General features: G+C 36.1%; 1 protein-coding gene and 1 pseudogene across 1 annotated transcript; both read left to right on the top strand.

Annotated features, from left to right (window-relative positions):
- The first annotated feature begins 1,325 nt into the window (after positions 1–1,325).
- Positions 1,326–9,942, top strand: LOC101255359 (12-oxophytodienoate reductase 1-like; annotated as a pseudogene).
- Positions 9,943–11,153: 1,211 nt separating this feature from the next.
- On the top strand, positions 11,154–15,133 carry LOC104644630 (uncharacterized). The gene is made up of 7 exons (XM_069290956.1): positions 11,154–11,407; positions 11,668–12,628; positions 12,766–12,865; positions 12,962–13,104; positions 13,977–14,159; positions 14,348–14,451; positions 14,515–15,133. The coding sequence occupies exons 1-7, from the start codon at positions 11,154–11,156 to the stop codon at positions 15,131–15,133; spliced, it is 2,364 nt and encodes a 787-aa protein (XP_069147057.1).
- Positions 15,134–21,628: the final 6,495 nt, after the last annotated feature.

The raw sequence follows: 21,628 nt of genomic DNA, 5'->3' as shown, positions 1-21,628 counted from the left end.
TTCGCAGATGGTTAGAACTAGAGCAACGACTGCGCCAACATCAACATCGGCAAGACAAGAAGCGTCTGAGCCAGCCACTAGGGCTGTAGCTCGAGGAAGAGTAGCAGCAAGAGGCGGTGGTAGAGGTCGTGGGAGGACGTCCTCTAGAGGAAGAGGACGAGCACCTAGCCCATCTGATACTAGGGCAGTGACTCCTCCACTGACTGAAGAAGTAGTAAGAGAAGCTGAGGAAGGGGAAACTGAACAAAAACCAAATGAGGGATTGCCTCCCCAACCTACCCCAGAGATGATCAATGAGGTTCTTGCTTATCTTAGTGGGTTATCTGATCAAGGTCATGCGCCTCTGGTGTTTTCTGCACCAACACCCCCGGTTTCAGAGGTACAACATGAAGCCACTGTGGCCCCTCGCATGGATGTTCCATTGGACATAGGCACATTTCCACGTTTGACTACTTGGCCTATAATGACAAATGATCAGCATGAACTTTTCAGTAAGTTCTTGAAATTGAAACCTCCAGTCTTCAAGGGTGCGGAATCTGAGGATGCTTACAATTTTCTGGTTGGCTGTCATGAGCTACTACACAAGATGGGTATTGTAGAACGGTTTGGTGTTGAGTTCGTGAGTTATCAGTTTCAAGGGAATGCCAAAATGTGGTGGCGGTCACATGTTGAGTGTAAACCAACAGAGGCACCTCCTATGACTTGGGCCTCATTCTCTAGTTTGTTTATGGAGAAGTATATCCCCCGGACTTTGAGGGATAGGAAAAGAGATGAATTTTTGAGCCTAGAGTAAGGTAGGATGTCGGTTACTACATATGAGGCTAAGTTTTGTGCATTATCCAGATATGCCACCCAACTATGTTTCAGTCCACAAGAGCGGATTCGTCGTTTCGTGAAGGGGTTGAGGTCAGAGTTGTGGATTTCAGCCTTACACGTAGCGGCTACGGCAAAATCCTTCCAAGAAGTGGAATATTTCGTAGTAGAGGTGGAAGGAGTGAAGCCAGATGAATTCACCATGGCGTCGACATCAAAGAGGTTTCGAAAGGGAGGAGAGTTTAATGGTTCTTACTCTAGAGGACAGGGTTCCGAAGGTTACTCAGTTCGACCCATTCAGTCTTCACTACATACTGTAGTTGGGGGTCCACCTCAGACCGGTCAACACTTCTCTGAGAGACCTATGCTTGACTCTAGAGAGTGTTATGGATGTGGGGAGACGGGACATATTATGAGGAATTGTCCCAAACAGAGTTATAGACCCCCAATAGCTAGAGGTAGAGGTGGTCATGGTAGAGGCCGTCATTCTGGAGGATGCGGTGGTCGAGGTAATGGTGGTCACCAAAATGGCCGGGGTGATGGGCAAACTGGAGCCACTACATAACAACATGGTTGGGGCCACGGACAAACAAATGAAAGAGCCCATTGTTATGCTTTCCCTGGGAGATCGGAGGCAGAGACATCTGATGCTGTCATCACAGGTAATCTTTCGGTTTGTGATTGCATGGCTTTTGTATTGTTTGACCCTGACTCTACATTTTCATATGTATCTTCCGCATTTGCTAATGGTCTAAATTTACATTGCGAATTACTTGATATACCTATTCGTGTTTCTACTCCGGTGGGCGAGTCTGTGATAGTTGAAAAAGTATATAGGTCTTGTTTAGTGAATTTTGTGGGGAGCAACACTTATGTAAATTTGGTTATCTTAGAAATGGTTGATTTTGATGTAATTCTGGGTATGACTTGGCTTTCTCCGAATTTTGTGATCTTGGATTGTAATGCTAAAACGGTGACGTTAGCCAAGCCTGGGGCAGATCCGTTAGTGTGGGAGGGTGACTACACTTCCAATGCGGTGCGTATCATCTCCTTTCTTCGTGCTAAGAAAATGGTTAGTAAAGGGTGTTTAGCTTTCTTGGCACATCTCAAGGATGACACTACCCAAGTACCTTCGATTGAGTCAGTTTCTGTGGTCCGTGAGTTTTTGGATGTGTTCCCTGTAGATCTTCCTGGTATGCCACCAGATAGGGATATTGACTTCTGTATTGATCTTGAACCGGGTACTCTCCCCATTTCTATACCCCCATATAGAATGGCTCCCGCGGAGTTAAGAGAGTTAAAAGCCTAACTTCAAGAGTTGTTGAACAAAGGCTTCATTAGACCAAGTGCATCTCCTAGGGGTGCTCCGATTTTGTTTGTAAAGAATAAGGATGGGAGTTTTCGAATGTGTATAGACTACAGACAACTAAACAAGGTAACCATAAAGAACAAGTATCCTCTTCCTCGCATTGATGATTTGTTCGATCAGTTACAAGGTGCTTGTGTCTTCTCTAAGATTGACTTGAGATCCGGTTATCATCAATTGAAAATACGGGCAACGGATATGCCAAAGACTGCTTTTTGAACTAGGTATGGGCATTACAAATTTATAATGATGTCTTTTGGTCTTACGAATGCCCCTGCTGCGTTCATGAGCTTGATGAACGGGATTTTTAAGCGATATTTGGACCTTTTCGTGATCGTATTTATTGATGATATACTGATATACTCAAAGGGCAAGAAAGAACATGAGAAGCATTTGAGAATGGTATTGGAAATGTTGAGGGAGAAAAAGCTTTATGCCAAGTTCTCTAAGTGTGAGTTTTGGCTAGATGCAGTGTCCTTCTTGGGGCACGTGGTTTCTAAGGATGGAGTGATGGTGGATCCTTCTAAGATTGAGACAGTGAAGAATTGGGTAAGACCTACTAATGTGTCAGAAATAAGGAGCTTTGTTGGTTTAGCTAGCTACTACCGCCAATTTGTCAAGGGATTCTCTTCTATTGCTTCCCAACTGACGAACTTGACTAAGCAAAATGTTCCATTTGTATGGTCGGATGAGTGTGAGGAAAGCTTTCAGAAGCTCAAGACTCTGTTGACTACTGCACCAATTCTCACCTTGCCAGTGGAAGGTAAGAATTTCATTGTCTATTGTGATGCATCCTATTCGTGTTTGGGTGCAGTGCTAATGCAAGAGAAGAATGTGATTGCTTATGCTTCAAGACAATTAAAAGTGCATGAACGTAACTATCCAACTCATGATTTGGAATTGGCCGCGGTAGTGTTTGCATTAAAGCAATGGAGACACTATTTATATGGGGTTAAGTGTGAGGTCTATACGGACCATCGTAGCCTACAGTATGTCTTTACTCAAAAAGATTTGAATTTGAGACAGAGGAGATGGATGGAACTACTGAAGGACTACGACATCACTATTTTGTATCATCCGTGACCTAAAGCAACACTTTTGGTGGAGTAGAATGAAGCGTGACATTGTGGACTTTATTGCCAAATGTCCAAACTGTCAACAAGTAAAGTATGAACACCAAAGGCCCGGAGGAACACTTCAGAGAATGCCCATTCCGGAATGGAAATGGGAGAGAATCGCAATGGACTTCGTGGTTGGTCTTCCAAAGACGATGGTAAGTACGATTCCATCTGGGTGATTGTTGATAGGTTAACTAAGTCTGCTCATTTTATTCTGGTTAAGGTAACTTACAATGCCGAGAAGTTAGCCAAGATCTATATCTCAGAAATCGTTCGGTTGCATGGGGTTCCACTATCCATCATATCAGATAGAGGTACACAGTTTACTTCTAAATTTTGGAAGACATTGCATGAGGAATTGGGTACGAGGTTGGACCTTAGTACTACGTTCCATCCTCAGACCGATGGTCAGTCTGAGAGAACGATTCAAGTGTTGGAGGATATGCTTCGCGCATGTGTGATAGAGTTTGGAGGCCATTGGGATAGCTTCTTACCCTTAGCGTAATTTTCATACAATAATAGCTATCACTCAAGCATTGATATGGATCCATTTGAAGCATTGTATGGTAGGAGATGTAGGTCCCCCATTGGTTGGTTTGATGCGTTCGAGGTTAGACCTTGGGGTACTGATCTCTTGAGGGATTCGATAGAGAAAGTGAAATCTATTCAAGAAAAGCTTCTAGCGGCGCAAAGTAGGCAAAAAGAATATGCAGATCGAAAGGTTAGAGACTTAGAGTTCATGGAGGGTGAACAAGTCTTGTTGAAATTTTCGCCAATGAAAAGGGTTATGCGGTTTGGTAAAAGAGGTAAACTTAGCACGAGGTATATTGGTCCATTTGAAGTACTTAAGCGAGTAGGGGAGGTGGCCTATGAGTTAGCCTTGCCTCCAGGGCTGTCCAGAGTGCATCCGGTATTCCATGTGTCTATGTTGAAAAGATACCATGGGGATGGAAACTACATTATCCGTTGGGATTCAGTTTTGCTTGATGAGAACTTGTCTTACGAGGAGGAACCTGTTGCCATTCTAGATAGAGAAATTCGCAAGTTGAGATCAAGGGAGATTGCATCCATCAAAGTTCAATGGAAGAATCGACCCGTTGAAGAAGCCACTTGGGAGAAGGAGGCAGATATGCGAGAAAGATACCCACATTTGTTTACAAATTCAGGTACTCCTTTTCGCCCTTGTTTTCCTTCTTGTGATCGTTCAGGGACGAACGATGGGTAAATTGGTATCTATTGTAACGACCTGTTTAGTCGTTTTGAGCAGCAGATTTCAATTCTGGAAAAACTAGCAGAAGCGACGGACCCCACGACGGACCGTCATGGGCACGACGGACCGTCGCAGGGTCTCGTTTCAAAACACTTAGAAAATCTGAAATTGGGTACTGAAAATCGACTCTCTGAACTTCGTGACGGAATGGCAGGACAGACCGTCACAGGTGTGACGGACCGTCACAGGTGTGACGGACCGTCACAGGTGTGACGGACCGTCACAGGTGTGATGGACCGTCACAGGTGTGACGGACCGTCACAGACCTTTCGGAGAAATTGAGTCTCTGAACTCTGTGACGGGCAGCAGGACGGATCGTCGCAGGCGCAACGGGCTGTCACAGACTGCGAAATCCCAGTCTGGGTCGGATTTCTTTATACGTTTTAAGGGACGTTTTTGACTATTCCTGCCTTAATTATAAAGTTAGTGGTTAATGTTAATAAGTCTAATTACTTGGGGGTTAAAAGAGTTAACCTTAAGTTAATTAGTGGGTTATTAATGCCATCTTTTATTCTTAATTATAAACTAATTAGGGTAAAAGAAAGAGGGTTTGAATAAAGAAAATAGAAAGAACAATAAGAGAAAGAGAGGGTCGATCGAGAAGGGGAAACACAAAGCTTTGGAGAAAATTTGCTTGCTTGATCACTAATCTTCGGTGGAGGTAGGTTATAGTTTTCATGCTTTCATAGTAAACTCTTAATAGAGAATGATATGTATTGATAGTATTGTAAACCCTGCTATGTGCTTAATTGTATGCATGCATGAACGTGATTATATAATTGTGATTATATTAAGCATTATGAAGTTAATGAATCCCAAATCTTGATAAAAACCTAATCTCTTTTTAATGATGATGCCTTGGTAAGGGAGAAGGCTTGATGAGTTGATAGAATGAGATTAGGGGATCGGGTGTCACGAACCGACACGTAGATTTAGGGGATCGGGTGTCATGAACCGACACGTAGATTTAGGGGATCGAGTGTCACGAACCGACACGTAGATTTAGGAGATCGGGTGTCACGAACCGACATGTATATTTAGGGGATCGGGTGTCACGAACCGACACGTAGATTTAGGGGATCGGGTGTCACGAACCGACACGTAGATTTAGGGGATCGGAGTGTCACGTACCGACACAAGAGGATTAATGAATATGAGGGAGCGGAGTGTCACGTACCGACACAAGAGAAATAAAGATAATGAATCTTGAAAGATGTTAATATACTCAATCTAATGAACATGATTCCCAAATGAGTATGGTATTGAGGCTTGAGTCCTCATGTGTGAACTTGACGGTAATTGTTAATGATATAGTGCTTGTTGTTGCTACATGTTGAGTATCATAGTTGATTTTATGATATTACTTGGTATATATTGTTTTCTATTTTGAGTTGGCCGATGATATCTACTCAGTACCCGTGTTTTGTACTGACCCCTACTTTTTATTATTTTCTTCTTTGTTATTTGTGGAGTGCAGCAAACGTGCCATCGTCTTCAACTCAACAGTAATTCAAGCCAGTCTTACTACATCGAAAATTCAGGGTGAGCTAATGCTTCTAGCTTGGACTGGATCTTCTTCTTCAAGTCTTGATGCCTTGAACTTCCGGCATGGACTAGCTTCTTATGTATTTTAACTTTTAGAATAATCTTAGTTTAGTCATTTGATCGTAGATGTTCTTGTGGTGATGACTTCCAGATTTTGGGGATAATAATAGTTATTGATTTTATTTAATGAGTTTAAGTCTTCCGCATTACTTTCTGTTGATATTATATTGAAATGTTAAGGTTTAGATTGGTTGGTTCGCTCACATAGGAGGGTAAGTGTGGGTGCCAGTCGCGGCCCGGATTTGGGTCGTGACATTATCACTCACCTAGTGTGTTGTTTACATACTTCATGATTTTAATAGATGATCCTTATATATGGCCTATATGTTCCTCTTGTTACCTCGCAGCTCGAAATTCATAAAATTATTAACACAAATAATATGATTATTGACACATTTTTTTATAATCAGATTAAGTCCATTCACCTTGATAATAATGTAGAGTTTTCATCCCAAATATTTAATGATTAATGTCTATCGATTGGGATAGAACAAACTCAATACTAAAGTGAATGTGATAGTGTAAAATAAAGTTTATCAATACGGATATGTGTTTTATCGTGATGGAATCATGACTCACCCGTAGAAGATGTAGAGTGATTAATAAGAAATAAATTTAAAATTACTCTAGGAGTAATAAAATTGAAATTTGCTCATATAATAGTAAATTAAAATTTTACTTAAGCAAAAAGACACAGGACATAGTAAACTTGGCGTTTATGATTGTTCATAATTTTATTAGTTGACATCATTCTAAAGATTTGTATACTGAGTAGTTGATATACATTGAATAACTAGAATATTTTTCAAGAATTTTTATGTTGTTTGTTCTCATGACAAGTTAATTGCAACAATTAATGTGGAGACTAGATCTCTAAATACTGAAAATTATAAAAGGCAAATATAGGCTAGTTCACCAATTATGTAATATCATACAAAGAAATGTACCTATAATATAATCACATATGCATTTGTTGTCAACTTGCATTTTGACATTCGAAAAATTGTTTATGCAAGATAATTAAGTTAAGAGCACAACTTTCAGAATATGTAATCAAGATAATTTATCTTGATAATATTAATAAATATTCAAATTGATATGACATTAAATGTCACAGATAGATGGTGAAATCATTGCTTATGAAAATAAAGTTTCATGTGTTGATATAACATATGATACAACACACAAAAATGATTGTGTACATCAAACCGATAAATTAGTGACTGTGATGAAAGCTGAGGTTTATTTAATTATTATTACTATTAATAGTAGTAGCAGTAATAGAATGTTTATCTTTTGTATATATTTTAATTTAAAATATTTAAATATATTTTACCATATGTGAAAATGAAAAGGTAAGCGGTGTCAAATAATAGTAGAGCAATGAATTTAAGAAGAAAAGGAAGTAAGATGCCCCTTTTTTTTGGGGGGGGGGGGCGGCGGCGGCTGAGGCTGAGATGGTAGATGGAGAAAGAGATTTTCACCTATCTCTTGTGGCTCCACTTTCTCCTTTGCTATAAATATGTATACCTCTTCTCTACCTTTGTTGCATAAATGAAGAAATATTATTCTACTTTGACAAAAATGGAAAACAAATCTGCTGAAGAGAAACAACACATCCCTCTACTCACTCCTTATAAAATGAAAAAATTTCAGTTATCTCATAGGTCAATTTCTACTTTCAATCATGTCTTCTTTCTTTTTTTCCCCTTAATTTTGCTACTCTTTTCATATTTGATCCTTAACTAAATTCATAAGCCTATGATGTTATTTTCACTTTGTGTTGAGTGAATGAGTATTATAACTTCTTCTTCTTTTCCTTATATCATAAAAATAAACAAATATGACCAGTTGCTTATGATTTTAGGCTTGGATTCTTCCTAATTATTCTATTTAGAGATACCCATTTGAATTCTCTCTTTTCATTTTGATGCTTAGCTGTTACAGATTTCTCATTTGTTTTTGTGTTTGTTAGCTGATATTCCTAATTTATTCAAAGAACGGTGACTCCGTTCTTATCTTCCTAATTTACTCTCTTAATTTTGATTGACAAATATGTTGTGATTTTTATATTTAAAGCTACAAAAGGCATTGAAAACATAGTATATTACTATCAATGGAATTTAAATCTATTATTTTGCAATTGATGGATAAGATGGTTGTTAATATGATGTTATGCAGAGTGGTGTTGGTTCCATTAACAAGGAAAAGATAGTATGACAGTGTTCCAAAACCACATTGCTATCATTTATTACTCTTAAAGAACCACAAAAGGAGGTCTTCTAATAGCAGAGGCTACAAGAGTTTCTGACACTACCCAAGGGTACACTGATACTCCTGGAATATGGACAAAGGAGCAAGTGGAATCCTGGAAACCAATTGTAAATGCAGTGCATGACAAAGAAGGAATCTTCTTTTGCCAATTTTGGCATGTAGGCAGAGTTTCCAACACAGGTCATTAACTCACTTGGAAGAGAAACTTAATGTATCACTAAATGTAACTTTTGTGCGTCTTGATTGACTCCTATCTACAGGTTTTCAGCCCAATGGCCAGGATCCTATCTCCTGTACGGACAAGCCACTAACACCTCAAATTCGTTCCAATGGCCTTGATGTTGCAGAATTTACCCCACCAAGTCACCTGACAACAGATGAAATTCCTCACATTGTTAATGATTTTCGGCTTGCTGCTACAAATGCCATTGAAGCTGGTAAAAATTTCTTCTAAAGTTCACTGATTGGTAAAATAGAGCAATTTTGACATGTCCTACGTAGAAAAAGGTAAATTTTGTTTAAAATATTTCAACTCATTTCATATTGTATATGTTTGGAGTCTGCTACCAATATCCTTTTGCCGGTTCAACTGACATATATGAACTCTGAATTAGAACGTTTGCTGCAAACAATACAACAGAGAGACAAGAAATGTTTTTTGTAACTTAAATCTTGCACAATATTTTCTGAAATTAATTGATGAGTTGATCAGTTATGATGTACAATACTTTCATTGAATAACTTATCATGTGCTATCACATCAGTATTGTCTTCAAACTAACATTCTTTCAAATCAAGTTTGTGTTATGTAATCTGTTCCATTTGTAGGATTTGATGGGGTTGAGATCCACGGAGCTCACGACTATTTAATCGACTAGTTTATGAAAGAAAAAGTCAATGATCGAACTGACCAACATGGAGGGTCTTTAGAGAATCGTTGTAGATTTGCACTGGAAATAGTTGAAGCTATTGTAAATAAGATAGGAGCTGACAGAGTTGGAACAAGGCTTTCTCCATTTGCTGACTACATGGAATCGGGAGACTCAAACCCACGTGCTTTGGGCCTTTACATGGCTGAATCCTTAAATAAGTATGACATTGCATACTGCCACATCGTTGAGCCTAGAATGGAAACAATTGGGGTAGAAGTTGAATGCCCTGAAAGCCTTGTACCTTTGAGGAAGGCATTTAAATGTACTTTTTTGGTAGCTGGTGGTTACGATAGAGGAGATGGAAACAACACTCTGCTTGAAGACCGAGCTGATCTTGTCGTGTATGGGCGTCTATTCTTAGCCAATCTCGATTTACCAAATCAATTTGAGCTAGATGCTCCTCTCAACAAGTATAAAAGGGAGACATTCTACATATCTAATCATCTTGTTGGCTATACTGACTATCCATTTCTAGAAACCACGGCATGATGCCAAGGGTTAATAGATACTTCTTGTCTCACAAAAGAAATGATCTATTAATAAAGATCACTAACTTTTTCTGCATTTGAATTCTGTATGTTTTCATCATTTTTAATGATAAATAAATCCACGCTCTACCAATCATTCTGAGTTATTTCTTAGTTGTAATGACCCGGAAGATCATTTGTGGAAATTTTAAATACTCATTAACTAAATTAATTGATGGGTAATTATAGATAATTGACTTAATTGATAGTTAATAGGTTAAAGTGACAATTTATTTGAAACCGTACTATATTAAAATAAGTAGTAGGGTTACCACTATTATAAAAACCAAAAAAAATAAGAAGAATAGAAAAATTACCCGGGTGGTGTCGGACGATAGAGGCGGAGAAAGCACGGTCGATGCCATGATGAGAAGACCCAAATTTTCTTCATGTAACAATTTTGTTTGAGAAAAAAAAAAGATTTGGAATTTTCCTTTCTTTTAAAACTTTGCAATCATCACTTCCAAATATTATAAGATAAAATATTGGTTTGATTTATGAGAAAACTAACACCAATAAATTCCATTATCACTTTGGTTTTTGGAAAAAATAAATTGTGTTACAGATTGATGTTTTGGTGGGAAAAAATAAATAAATAAGCCAATGGAGGATTAATTATTGGAGTAATTGTGGTATGTGGGTGTGAGTGCACTATTTCAAAAGGTATCAACACATAAGTATCATGGTTTCGATTCTTGATTGAAAGTTTATTGTGTGCTATCACTTGATCAAGTTTTGTTATTAATAACAATCATAATTAAAACATGTGTATTAATTATTTCAATTGGTTAGTTAGTTAGTTAGTTTCCATTTTATAGTTAGTGATGTCATAGTTAGTTATATAACAAACTAATTAGTTAGTTAGATATTCTTTTCTTTTCTAACAGATTGATTCATCCAATTCACATGTATATATACAACTCATGAATGATGAATGAAGTAACAATCTTTCTACAAAATACAATCTCAAAATCTGCATTACTCTTCCTCTCAATTCCCAGTTAAAGAGCTTCATAGCCTCGTCCATGGCTGCTCTTGTGTTGCTTGCAGGTTTTTAATATGGTATCAGAGAAAACGGTTAATTGCTCTCTTCTTCTTCTTCTGGTTATCTATTTTGTTTGTTATCCTCAATCGATAACAAGGTTTGAAGTTTCTGTGTTAATTCACAACCTTCTCTTCAGAGTTCCATCTCTGTTTCCTTTCTTTTTCTTATCGAACAGTTCATAGTAAGCTTTGTTGTGTGAATTCATGGCTATCGAAAATACTACATCCACATCTGAGGGAACTAACACATCTGGAGGTGATACTAATGGTGTTTTGTATGTGCATCCCTCAGACAATCCAGGAATGACGCTTGTACCTGTTCAGTTTGATGGAACAGGATATAGGTCTTGGAGAAGAGGTGTCATGAGGGCTTTATCAGTGAAAAATAAGTTGGGTTTCATTGTTGGAAGCTGTGAGAAACCAAATGCCAATTCACCTCAATTATGTCAATGGCAGAGGTGTGATGATATGGTAACATCTTGGATTCTGAACTCTTTAAATAAGAAGTTTTAGACAATGTGGAATATGTAAACAATTCTGCTGAACTTTGGAAGGAGTTGGAAGATAGGTATGATCAAACCAATGGAGCAAAATTGTACTAAATCCAAAAGGAGATCAATAATCTCACACAAGGAGTTTTAGACATCACTGTCTATTACACAAGAATGAAGAAGCTGTGGGAAGTGTTGAATACTTTGAATGTGAAAAATCATTGTAGTTGTGTTTGTGTATGTGGTGCAAAGGATGGTATGCACAAGGCTGAAAAAGATAGGCGTTTAATTCAGATTCTTATGGGATTAAATGAAGTGTACACAGTGATAAAAGGAAATATCCTCATGATGAATCCACTTCCTTCCACGGGTCAGTCTTTCTCATTGTTGATCCATGAGGAAAAACAAAGAGAGTTTAAGCCTATTGGTAGGATGTCTACAGATTCAGTTTCTTTGAATGTTAAAGCTGGTGATAACAAAGGCCATGGAGAAAGACTTTTTAGAACAAATTTTCAAGGAAACAATTATGCAAATGGTTATGGAAATCATGGTGATGCTAATAATAGTTTAGGAGGAAATAGTAACAACAGTAGAAGTGCCATAGTGTGTGACTATTGTAAGAGGACTGGGCACATCAAGGATAAGTGTTACAAGTTGCATGGGTATCCTCAAAGAAGTAACAATCAAAATTATAGACCAGGGAATTACAATGGTGGTCAGAGTTTTAGACAACAAAGCTCAAATTATAATGGAAAGAAAGTGGTAGCAAATGTACATGGTACTGTAAGTGACGTGGTGTCTGCTAATGGAGAGGAACAATCACAATCACAAGGTGACAATTTAAAGAATGTTAACTTCACGAAGGAACAATATGGACAGATCATGAGCCTATTGCAACATTTCCAAAATGAGAATATGGGAGAAGATGCTAATACTAATAATGCTTCTGGTATGACTGCTGGATCAATGAATTTTGTAGGTATTGTGGTTTTCTCTTCCTCTACTGTTTTTGACAATCCTTCATGCAAATGTTTTGAATCAAGTGCTAATTTGTGGATCATTGACCCAGGAGCATCAAACCACATAACTTTTAGTAGAAACTCTCTAATCAATATCAGAACCTTACCTTTTCCTATACTATTTTCTCTTCCAAATGGATACAAAGTCAAAGTAACAGAGTTTGGAGATGTACCAATCACATCTAGCATCATTTTACATCAAGTTTATATGTGCCTTCTTTTAAGTATAATCTAGTTTCAGTTCATTCCCTAACCACTACCATGAAATGCATAGTCATGTTCACTAATGCATTGTGTCTATTGCAGGCCCCTTTAGTGAAGAGTCCTCAGGTTCTTGGTAATTGTAGAGATGGGCTTTACTTCTTATGCACAAAGTGCTTGAAGACCTCTGATAGAATCAATACATGTCAGATTTGTTGTTGTTTTCCTAATAATAGTTTGTTTTCTAGTTCCATTAAAGATGAAACATGTACTTCTTTTTCTGCCAATTCTTGTCCTCCAGATCAATACAAAGTGCTTGTTTCTAATTCTGTTCCTCTTAAGTGTAAACCTTATTCTAGTAGTGTGGATGTTCTGGATGATCACAACTCTTGTAGTACTACTGGATATAATGTAGATTTACTGTGGCACAATAGACTTGGCCATGTACCTTTTATTAAAATGAAAAGTATCACTGACTTACCAGTCATTTTTTCTCCCAAACAACGTTTTTCCTGAAACATTTGTCCAATGTCAAGACAACAAAGATTACCTTTTAGTCATAGCATAAGCCAAACCAAATCCATTTTTGAACTTCTACACATTGACTTATGGGGACCTTATCATGTATCCACCTATGACAACTACAAATATTTCATTACATTGGTAGATGATTATAGCAGATCAACTTTGACACATCTCTTAAGTACCACGAGCAATGCTCTACAGGTTTTGAAAAACTTTATAGCTACGGTGGAGAATCAATTTAGTACCACAGTCAAAGGCATTAGAACATACAATAGACTGGAATTTACTAATAATGGAACACACCAATTTCTTTCATCCAAAGGGATTATTCATCAGAAAACTTGTCCATACACACCTCAACAAAATAGTATAGTGGAAAGAAAACATAAATATTTGTTGGAAACAGATAGAGCTCTTTTATTTCAATCTAAACTACCTATAGGATATTGGGGAGAGTGTTTTTAACATCTACACATCTTATTAACAGACTTTCATCAAGTCATTTGAAAAATAAGTGTCCATTAGAAGTATTGTACAATAAGAAACCAAACTATAGCAAACTTAGATCCTTTGGTTGTCTTTGTTACCCTACTGCCCCAAAAGTACTTAGAGATAAGTTTGAGCCAAGAACTACTCCACATATTTTCTTGGGATATCTTTTTGGAACAAAAGGTTATAAGGTAATGAATCTGGCTACAAAGAAGATACATATCTCCAGGGATGTGATTTTCCATGAACATGTTTTTTCTTTCACTTTATCAACTGAAACTATCTCTTTTTCTTCTGTTTAGAAGTCTTTTTCATCTCCTGATTATACTGATTTGGATTCATATAAAAACTATGTAAATGATTGTGACAATGTGACTGATACAACTCCTTCTCATCTACCTAATCAAAGTACTGAAAATCCTAATACACCTTCCACCACTGCCATTACATCTTCAACATCATCTCAACATGATACTTCCATAGTAGTACAGAGAAGATCTCATTGGAAAATAAAATACCATCACATTTAAAAGACTATATTGTCAATATTCCCAATTTGAAATCAGCCAACACCAACACACAAAACACACAACTCAACACCAACTTATCCCTTACTGCACTATTTACCAAACACCATCATATATCTCCTAAAGTCATTGCATCTAATTGCCAGTCACTTGTTGAGAACATTTGTCATGATAGTGAGCCATCATCATATGAGGAAGCATCACTAAACCCTGCATGGAAAAAGGCTATGACACAAGAATTTGAAGCATTGTATGCTAATGATACTTGGGATCTAGTTGCTTTACCACCAAATAAACAAGCAGTTTGATATAGGTGGGTGTACATAGTTAAACATAAAGCAGATGGAAGCATAGAAAGGTTCAAGGCACGACTGGTTGTGAAAGGATATACACAACAGGCTGGAATTGACTACACTGAGACTTATTCACCTATGGTTAAAATGACTATAGTGAGAACTTTGATAGCTTGTGCTGTAAAGAAAGGTTGGGGTATGTTTCAACTTGATGTAAATAATGCATTCCTTCATGGAGATCTTCATGAAGAGGTTTACATGAAATTACCTCCAGGACTTGAAGTGCCTAATTCAGAACTGGTTTGTAAGCTGAAAAAGTCTCTTTATGGTCTTAAAAAAGCAAGTAGGCAGTGGTATTCTAAGCTAACTGAGACATTGTCATCCAGAGGTTACTCACATTCACATTTTGATCACTCTTTATTTTATAGAAAGGAAGGATCCTTGGCAGTGTTTGTTGCAGTATATGTGGATGATGTTATTTTAAGAGGCACAGACACAACTGAGATTGCACAACTGAAAATATATCTGGATAACACTTTCAAAATCAAAGATATTGGAAGACTTCATTATTTTCTGGGCTTGGAGATTCTTGATACAAAACAGATGGAGTACTCATTTCTCAGAGAAAGTTTATTTTAGACTTACTCAAAGAATATGATTGTTTCAATTATACACCCTTGTCTTCTCTTTTGGATCCTACTATTAAATTGAGAGCCAAGGAAGGAACTGCTTTGTCTGATCCCACTTTCTATAGAAAGTTGATAGGCAAGTTAAATTTCTTAACTAATACTAGATTGGACATAGCTTTCAGTGTATAACATTTAAGCCAATTCATGCAAGATCCACGAGCTTCACATCTACAAACAGCTTATCATCGACTTAGATACCTCAAAAAGGATACTACTTTAGGAATTCATTTGTCTAAAGACCCTAAATGCACAGTTCAAGCATTTTGTGATTCAGATTGGGCATCATGTCCAGATTCAAGGAGATCAGTCAGTGGCTATTTAGTATTACTTGGGAATAGTCCTATTAGCTGGAAATCTAAGAAACAAGAGACAGTTTCCCTATTATCAGCTGAAGCAGAGTATATATCACTCCGAAAGGTTGTGGGAGAGTTAACTTGGATTCACAGATTGCTTACTGAATTGACTGTTTCTATTTCCTCTCCTATTAGTGTTCATTGTGACAGTCAATCTGCTATCCACATTGCTCGTAATCCTGTGCTTCATGAGAGAACTAAACACATTGAGGTAGATTGTCATTTCGTACGTGATAAGCTTCAGGAGGGGCTCATTTCTTTACATCATATGTCTACTTCTGATCAACTTGCTTATATCCTTACTAAGGCACTCACTGGCATCAAAATTTCATCCATTTTGCACAAGTTGGATGTGAAATCATCACCTCCAACTTGAGGAGAGGTATTAACAATCATGATTAAACATGTGTATTAATTATTTCAATTAGTTAGTTAGTTAGTTTCCATTTTATAGTTAGTGATGTCATAGTTAGTTACATAACAAACTAATTAGTTAGTTAGATATTCTTTTCTTTTCTAACAGATTGATTCATCCTAGTCACATGTATATATACATATCATGAATGATGAATGAAGTAACAATCTTTCTACAAAATACAATCTCAAAATCTACATTGCTCTTCTTCTCAATTCCTAGTTAAATTCATAACCTCGTCCATGGCTGCTCTTGTGTTGCTTGCAGGTTTTTAATAGTTATATTAAAATAGATTATTAAATATTAGGTGTATTAAATTATGTGCATATTATTAGATTTATAATATTAGAGAAATTGATCTTATTGTGATTATTTGTTTGAATAAATTGTAATTATTTGAAAGTCCAAGGAAAGGGGTAGGCTCAAGTCTCAGAGTGATTATTCGACTGTTTGAGGCAAGCGAATTTCTAAACCCTTGTTAAGTGTATGAAATATGTGTATTTCCTTGTGATATATGTTTGGGAGTAATGGGAATTTGTGTTTGGTTGACTTGTACATATTGATTAATTCTAATGATGAAAACAAAGGGTAATAAAAGGTAGTGTAAATAATTGGTTGTGTGTGATGTGTTGATAATAGAGAATGGTTTGAAAGGCTTGTTGAATCATTGTTGATGTTGTTGTGAAGTGTGCAATGTTATGAAAGTGGTGATATCCTCTTTATTTGTGTGAACATATCATTTGCATTATTCTGAGACATAGTTGTGAAAAGTGTTACGTGCATTGAGAAAGAATAAGAACTTATAGAGGACGAACCATTTCGAGGGACGTATCGCGCCCCGCAATAGATACTATATTTCATTGGACGTATCGTGTGCCGTGATGGTTACTATTATCGAGGATCATGTTGGGCGCTGCGACAGATGCATAGACAGATATGTTTCCCATGGATCCCAGACTGAGAGATAGCGGGTGTGTATCACTAGGTTAGACATGCATCATTATACTTGGTATTGCATTCAATTGCACTATATATACTTATCATTAGTGAACTTGATATTGTATTTTGGTGATCTTGTGATAGTCTTTCTGCAAAATTGTGATTGATGAATACTGAGCTTGTTATTGAGGATATTTAATTTGTTCGAAGTGTTGTTGTTATGTATATGTAAGTTATTGAAGTGTTTTTGTTAAGGATAGGTATTTTGTTTAAATGTTGTTGTTGAGGATATGTAATTTGTCAAAGTGTTGTTGAGGAAGATATGTAATTCGACTAAGTGTTGTTGTTGAGCTACGTGCTGTGTAAACTGTGAGCTGTTAGGATGGACTGATTTTTATGCAGGTTTAAGTTGTGGAGGTTTGGTATGGATGGTAGGAGTACCCATATTTCATCCCCTTAGCTTGTGTTTAGAGGTTTACTTGCTGAGTACCGTGTGGTTTGGTACTCAATCCTTGCTTCTATGATTTTTTTGTAGGTTACTAGCACGGACCTTTATGATACATTCTCTTCTTTTCCGAGGCTTCCCGGAGATTTATGAGGTAGTTGTTTCTCATCTCAGTAGACCTTCTTACTCCTGTTTATGAGTTTGTTCTACTCTAGAAAGTATATCATATCAGACTTATATTTTCTTTTGATTCAATCGTATACTTTATATGCTTGTACACGTGACAATAAGGTTTTGGGGTATAATTTAAGTTGATAGTAAATTTTCCACATCTTATTGAAATGGTTGAGTTTTAGGCTAACTTGTCTTTATGGGATAAGACGAGTGTCATCACGTTCATTTTTGGATCGTGATAAAATGGTATCAGAGCCCAGGTTCATAGGTCTCACGTGTGTACAAGTCCAGTCTAAATAGAGTCTCGAGGATCGATACAGAGACATCTGTACTTATCTTTGAGAGGCTATAGTGACTTTTGGGGAAAATCTTCACTTGTTGGATCTGTATCGTGGGACTTGGTCTGATTTTAATTTTATCGCTTCACTCCATTATGTTTCTCTTATGTGATGACTCGTGCATAGTTCCTCATGTAAGTGTTTGGTGTCTTGTATATGTTTTGGATATTAGGTTTTTATAAATGTGGAAGCGATAGACTTATGGAAGGTTGTGTTGTCAGGTTTGAAATTTTTAATGGTTTAAATCGATTAAGTTAGGTGATAACTTAACGAAATATTTTAAGAATATTTAAATGATGAAGTTTAACAGTTCTTCATGAACGCATTATATTAGAAAAGTTATTTAGCAGCGAAAATAATAGTTGTGTAGTATTGGCAATATCTTGATTAGTTTGATTATTGGAAGTGAAATGATTAAAAGGATTGATAGGTAATGAACAATGTCACTTTGAAAGCTACAGTTGGTATTGTTGCCATAACATATATATGTTGCGTAGAGAATGATATTGTGTCAATCAAGGTTAGAATATCTTTCACAGATTGAGTGTATATAAAAAGGAATGCATATTGTTTTGGACTAGAGAACAAACATATTTGGTAGTGTATGTTAGTTACTTAATGGGACATGAATGTGTAGACTATTTGATTACAATCTTCTCAATAGGTATGGTATGTTAGTGGTGGATGTACAAACTTTCACGATGCGATACTAATGGTATATGAAAAAAGATATGTTGATTGTTAAAAGTGAATATTAACTACCTAAGGAGTTATCAATTGTATCACATGATCATATAATAATGTTCGATGTTGAATTCATATTTGAGAAATCAACTAGATTGCTAGTACGAATTGATGTATTAAGCATTATTTATAAGAAAGCTTATAGTGGTGGATGTTTGTTATTATATTCATGTGTTCAGGTTGTGAAGTGTATCTCCAAGATTTTAAATGAGTAGTATTTCATCATAAGCACGTCGAAAGTGGATCAATATTAGGATGACAAAATTATAGGTAAAGGAAGTCTCAAGGAGTATACTTTCGTGAACGTAATTGGGAATTTTAGTAAGAAAGTGCGTATAAAATTGTGTTAATATTTTGAATGTGATTGGTATAGTTGGTTTGAGACGTAATCTCGATAAGAGTTGACTTTGTGGTGATGGAAAGGGCTAACTAAGCATAATGGTAATAAGAATTTGTGATGGATTACGACTGAGGAGAACTATTTGATAAAGATTGTTGGTTAACTATATTTTGACATGGTAATGATAACTTGCGGGTATCTAATGTTATGATATGCTATTATTTGGTGAATAGAGGGTTGCAAAGAAAGTTGTGGTAGGTATTGAAACACCGCTCGAATAGAATTTAAAGGAGTTAGATTCATAATAAAAAATACTAATAAATTAGTGGAATATAGTTTAACCTTCAAAAAGGGGTGTGAGAGTAAGAATGTTTTCTCTTATTTCAAGGGCCAAGGAGGTATCTTCAGAGGGGTTGAAAATTTGGTTCATAGATACGTGATTTCATCCGTTTTGTTCAGATTATGATAATATTTAGTGTCACAGGATCACCATATTGTTTTTTTAAAAAAATATTAGATAAAACTTGAGAATAAAGTGTAAGGACGTTAAGCTCGAGTATGATGATTAGTTCATTTGTATGTTTGAGCTTGATACTCAGTATGGTAGAAATTTTAGTGAAAGATATGCTAAGGTTGATGGAGAGGCGATCAATGATAATCTATGAAACGTGAGTTCATAAAAATCTTCAAGGTATGAGATAATGTTCATAGATAAAGTGATTGAGTTACATAGTTGAATTCAAAAATTCAAGTTTTTCATGGTGAAAGTTTGTGGTAGTGTGTTTTGTCAAGGTATAAATAAGTAAATTAAGAAAATGATCGATTGCATCGGGAGTTGGCCATTTTGAAGGACTTGTACATCGATTCGAGTAAAAAATATGTACTTTTTATTGTTAAAGGGCCTAAGAAAGTATTTCTCTTAATGTTTTTGTTTAAAGTATTCGATCAAGTGATAAGATTAGTAAGAAAGTCATCGAAAAGAAAAAAAATTGTGGTATTGAAGAGTTAAAGGTATTTAAAATTTGCGTCATGAAAAGAATTTAAGAGATTTGAAGGAATAAGATCTCTCGTATAGATCCTTGGTATGGAGTTAAAGTTTGTATAAATTCTTACCTTTGTGTTTGACTATGAGATGTGACCTAGTTTGGTACCAATTTACTTAGAGTTTATCATCGATTTTATGAAGTTTGGGTGTGTTTGGGAGGAAGAAATGGGAGTGGAAAATTCTATGTGATTATGTCAAGCTAGATTGATCAAAATATATTAGGTAATTTATTGATGTTAAAAGGTGTGGACCTATAGTTCTACATGGTTAATGAGTATTTTGATGGAATTGAAACTATTTTGATGATGGGACGATATACACTATTATGATGTGTTACATAGTCATTTGATGGTGAGTAGAGGTTATGAGCTTATAGTACACAAAATTATTGGAGTGATAGAGAGTTTCTCTAAGATTTGGGACGATGTATATGATGGTTTGAAAGGTGGTTGAAACTTGATATATGAATGATTGCATAGAGTTGACATTTGGTATGAATCAATTATTTTACCTTGATGGGAAAGTTCTTTTAGATTTGAAACTAGTATCAACAGTTTTGGGTGTGACCTATATTTATCATGAAATGATTAAATGAAAAGAAAGAGAGTCATAGTTCAAAAATTTTGAAGGCTACAATGTGTTTGATAAGAAATTTTTTATACTAATGACAGTTTAGCAGTAAAGCAAATGGCTAGTTTGGTTATGATATTAGTTAATTTTAAGAGTCTTGGCTCTAGTAGAGTACTATGAGAAGTATGTGGAGTCATACAAATGGAAATGTTTGATAGAGACACTATAGAAGAAGTATTTAGTGTTATTCAACTTTGGTTCCATATATTCTTACTTGATCACCTACTTCGTTTAGGATGGAGTATAATTCATTGCATATGTCCACATGTTTTTTTACATCTATGCGTAAATTCCTAGTGGTGGATCGGATATACCGATCCTCTTATGTCCTCTTGATAGAGTAGGATCCTTTAACAGACTTGGTCATTTCATTTATGATAAAGTTGGCGTTGTTGATATAGTCAAAGTATCTCAATACGTCTATAAAAACAACCTTGCTTATAAGAACTTATATAAGAGCTGCTATTAAGAGTTACAATTGTCTAAAAGTGTTGTTAGAGATTCTGCATTTTGGAGTGTATTATTTGTTCGGTGTTTACTTAGTCATTTTCTTCTTTGGATTAGATAAGTTTGATTCTCCCTTGATGGGCACCCGATGTCTGAAGATCGGTTTTTTAAACTTAAGTTGGTGAAAAGATTATGTTGTGAAAAAAAAATCTTGATAAGATCTGTGATGGTTTGTGCATTATAAGTGTATGGTGGTTGGTTAAAGTTCACTTTGGGTTGTAGTCGGAATTGACCGAGAAAGTTATCATGGATATATGAAGAAATAGTAATTTTTATGGTCGTGTTAAGGTCTAGTGAGTTTCATTTCAAATTGGGTCCATTTTTTAGTCTTTGACTTGGTAATCACTCCTTCTTAGAAGATTTTCCAAATATTGTTTCGAAATTTCAGTTCTTGATAGTTGATTTTGATGGAATGGTCCCAAGTATTAGTTCACTTGGAAATAGAATCATGACTCTGAAAGTTTTACATTAGGATCTTGGTATCCCCTTAGTATTTGACTTTCCTTGACTTTATG

This window comes from Solanum lycopersicum, chromosome 11 (genome assembly GCF_036512215.1).
Source record: "Solanum lycopersicum chromosome 11, SLM_r2.1".
Taxonomy (NCBI): domain Eukaryota; kingdom Viridiplantae; phylum Streptophyta; class Magnoliopsida; order Solanales; family Solanaceae; genus Solanum; species Solanum lycopersicum.
This window is presented reverse-complemented; position numbering and strand designations above follow the sequence as displayed.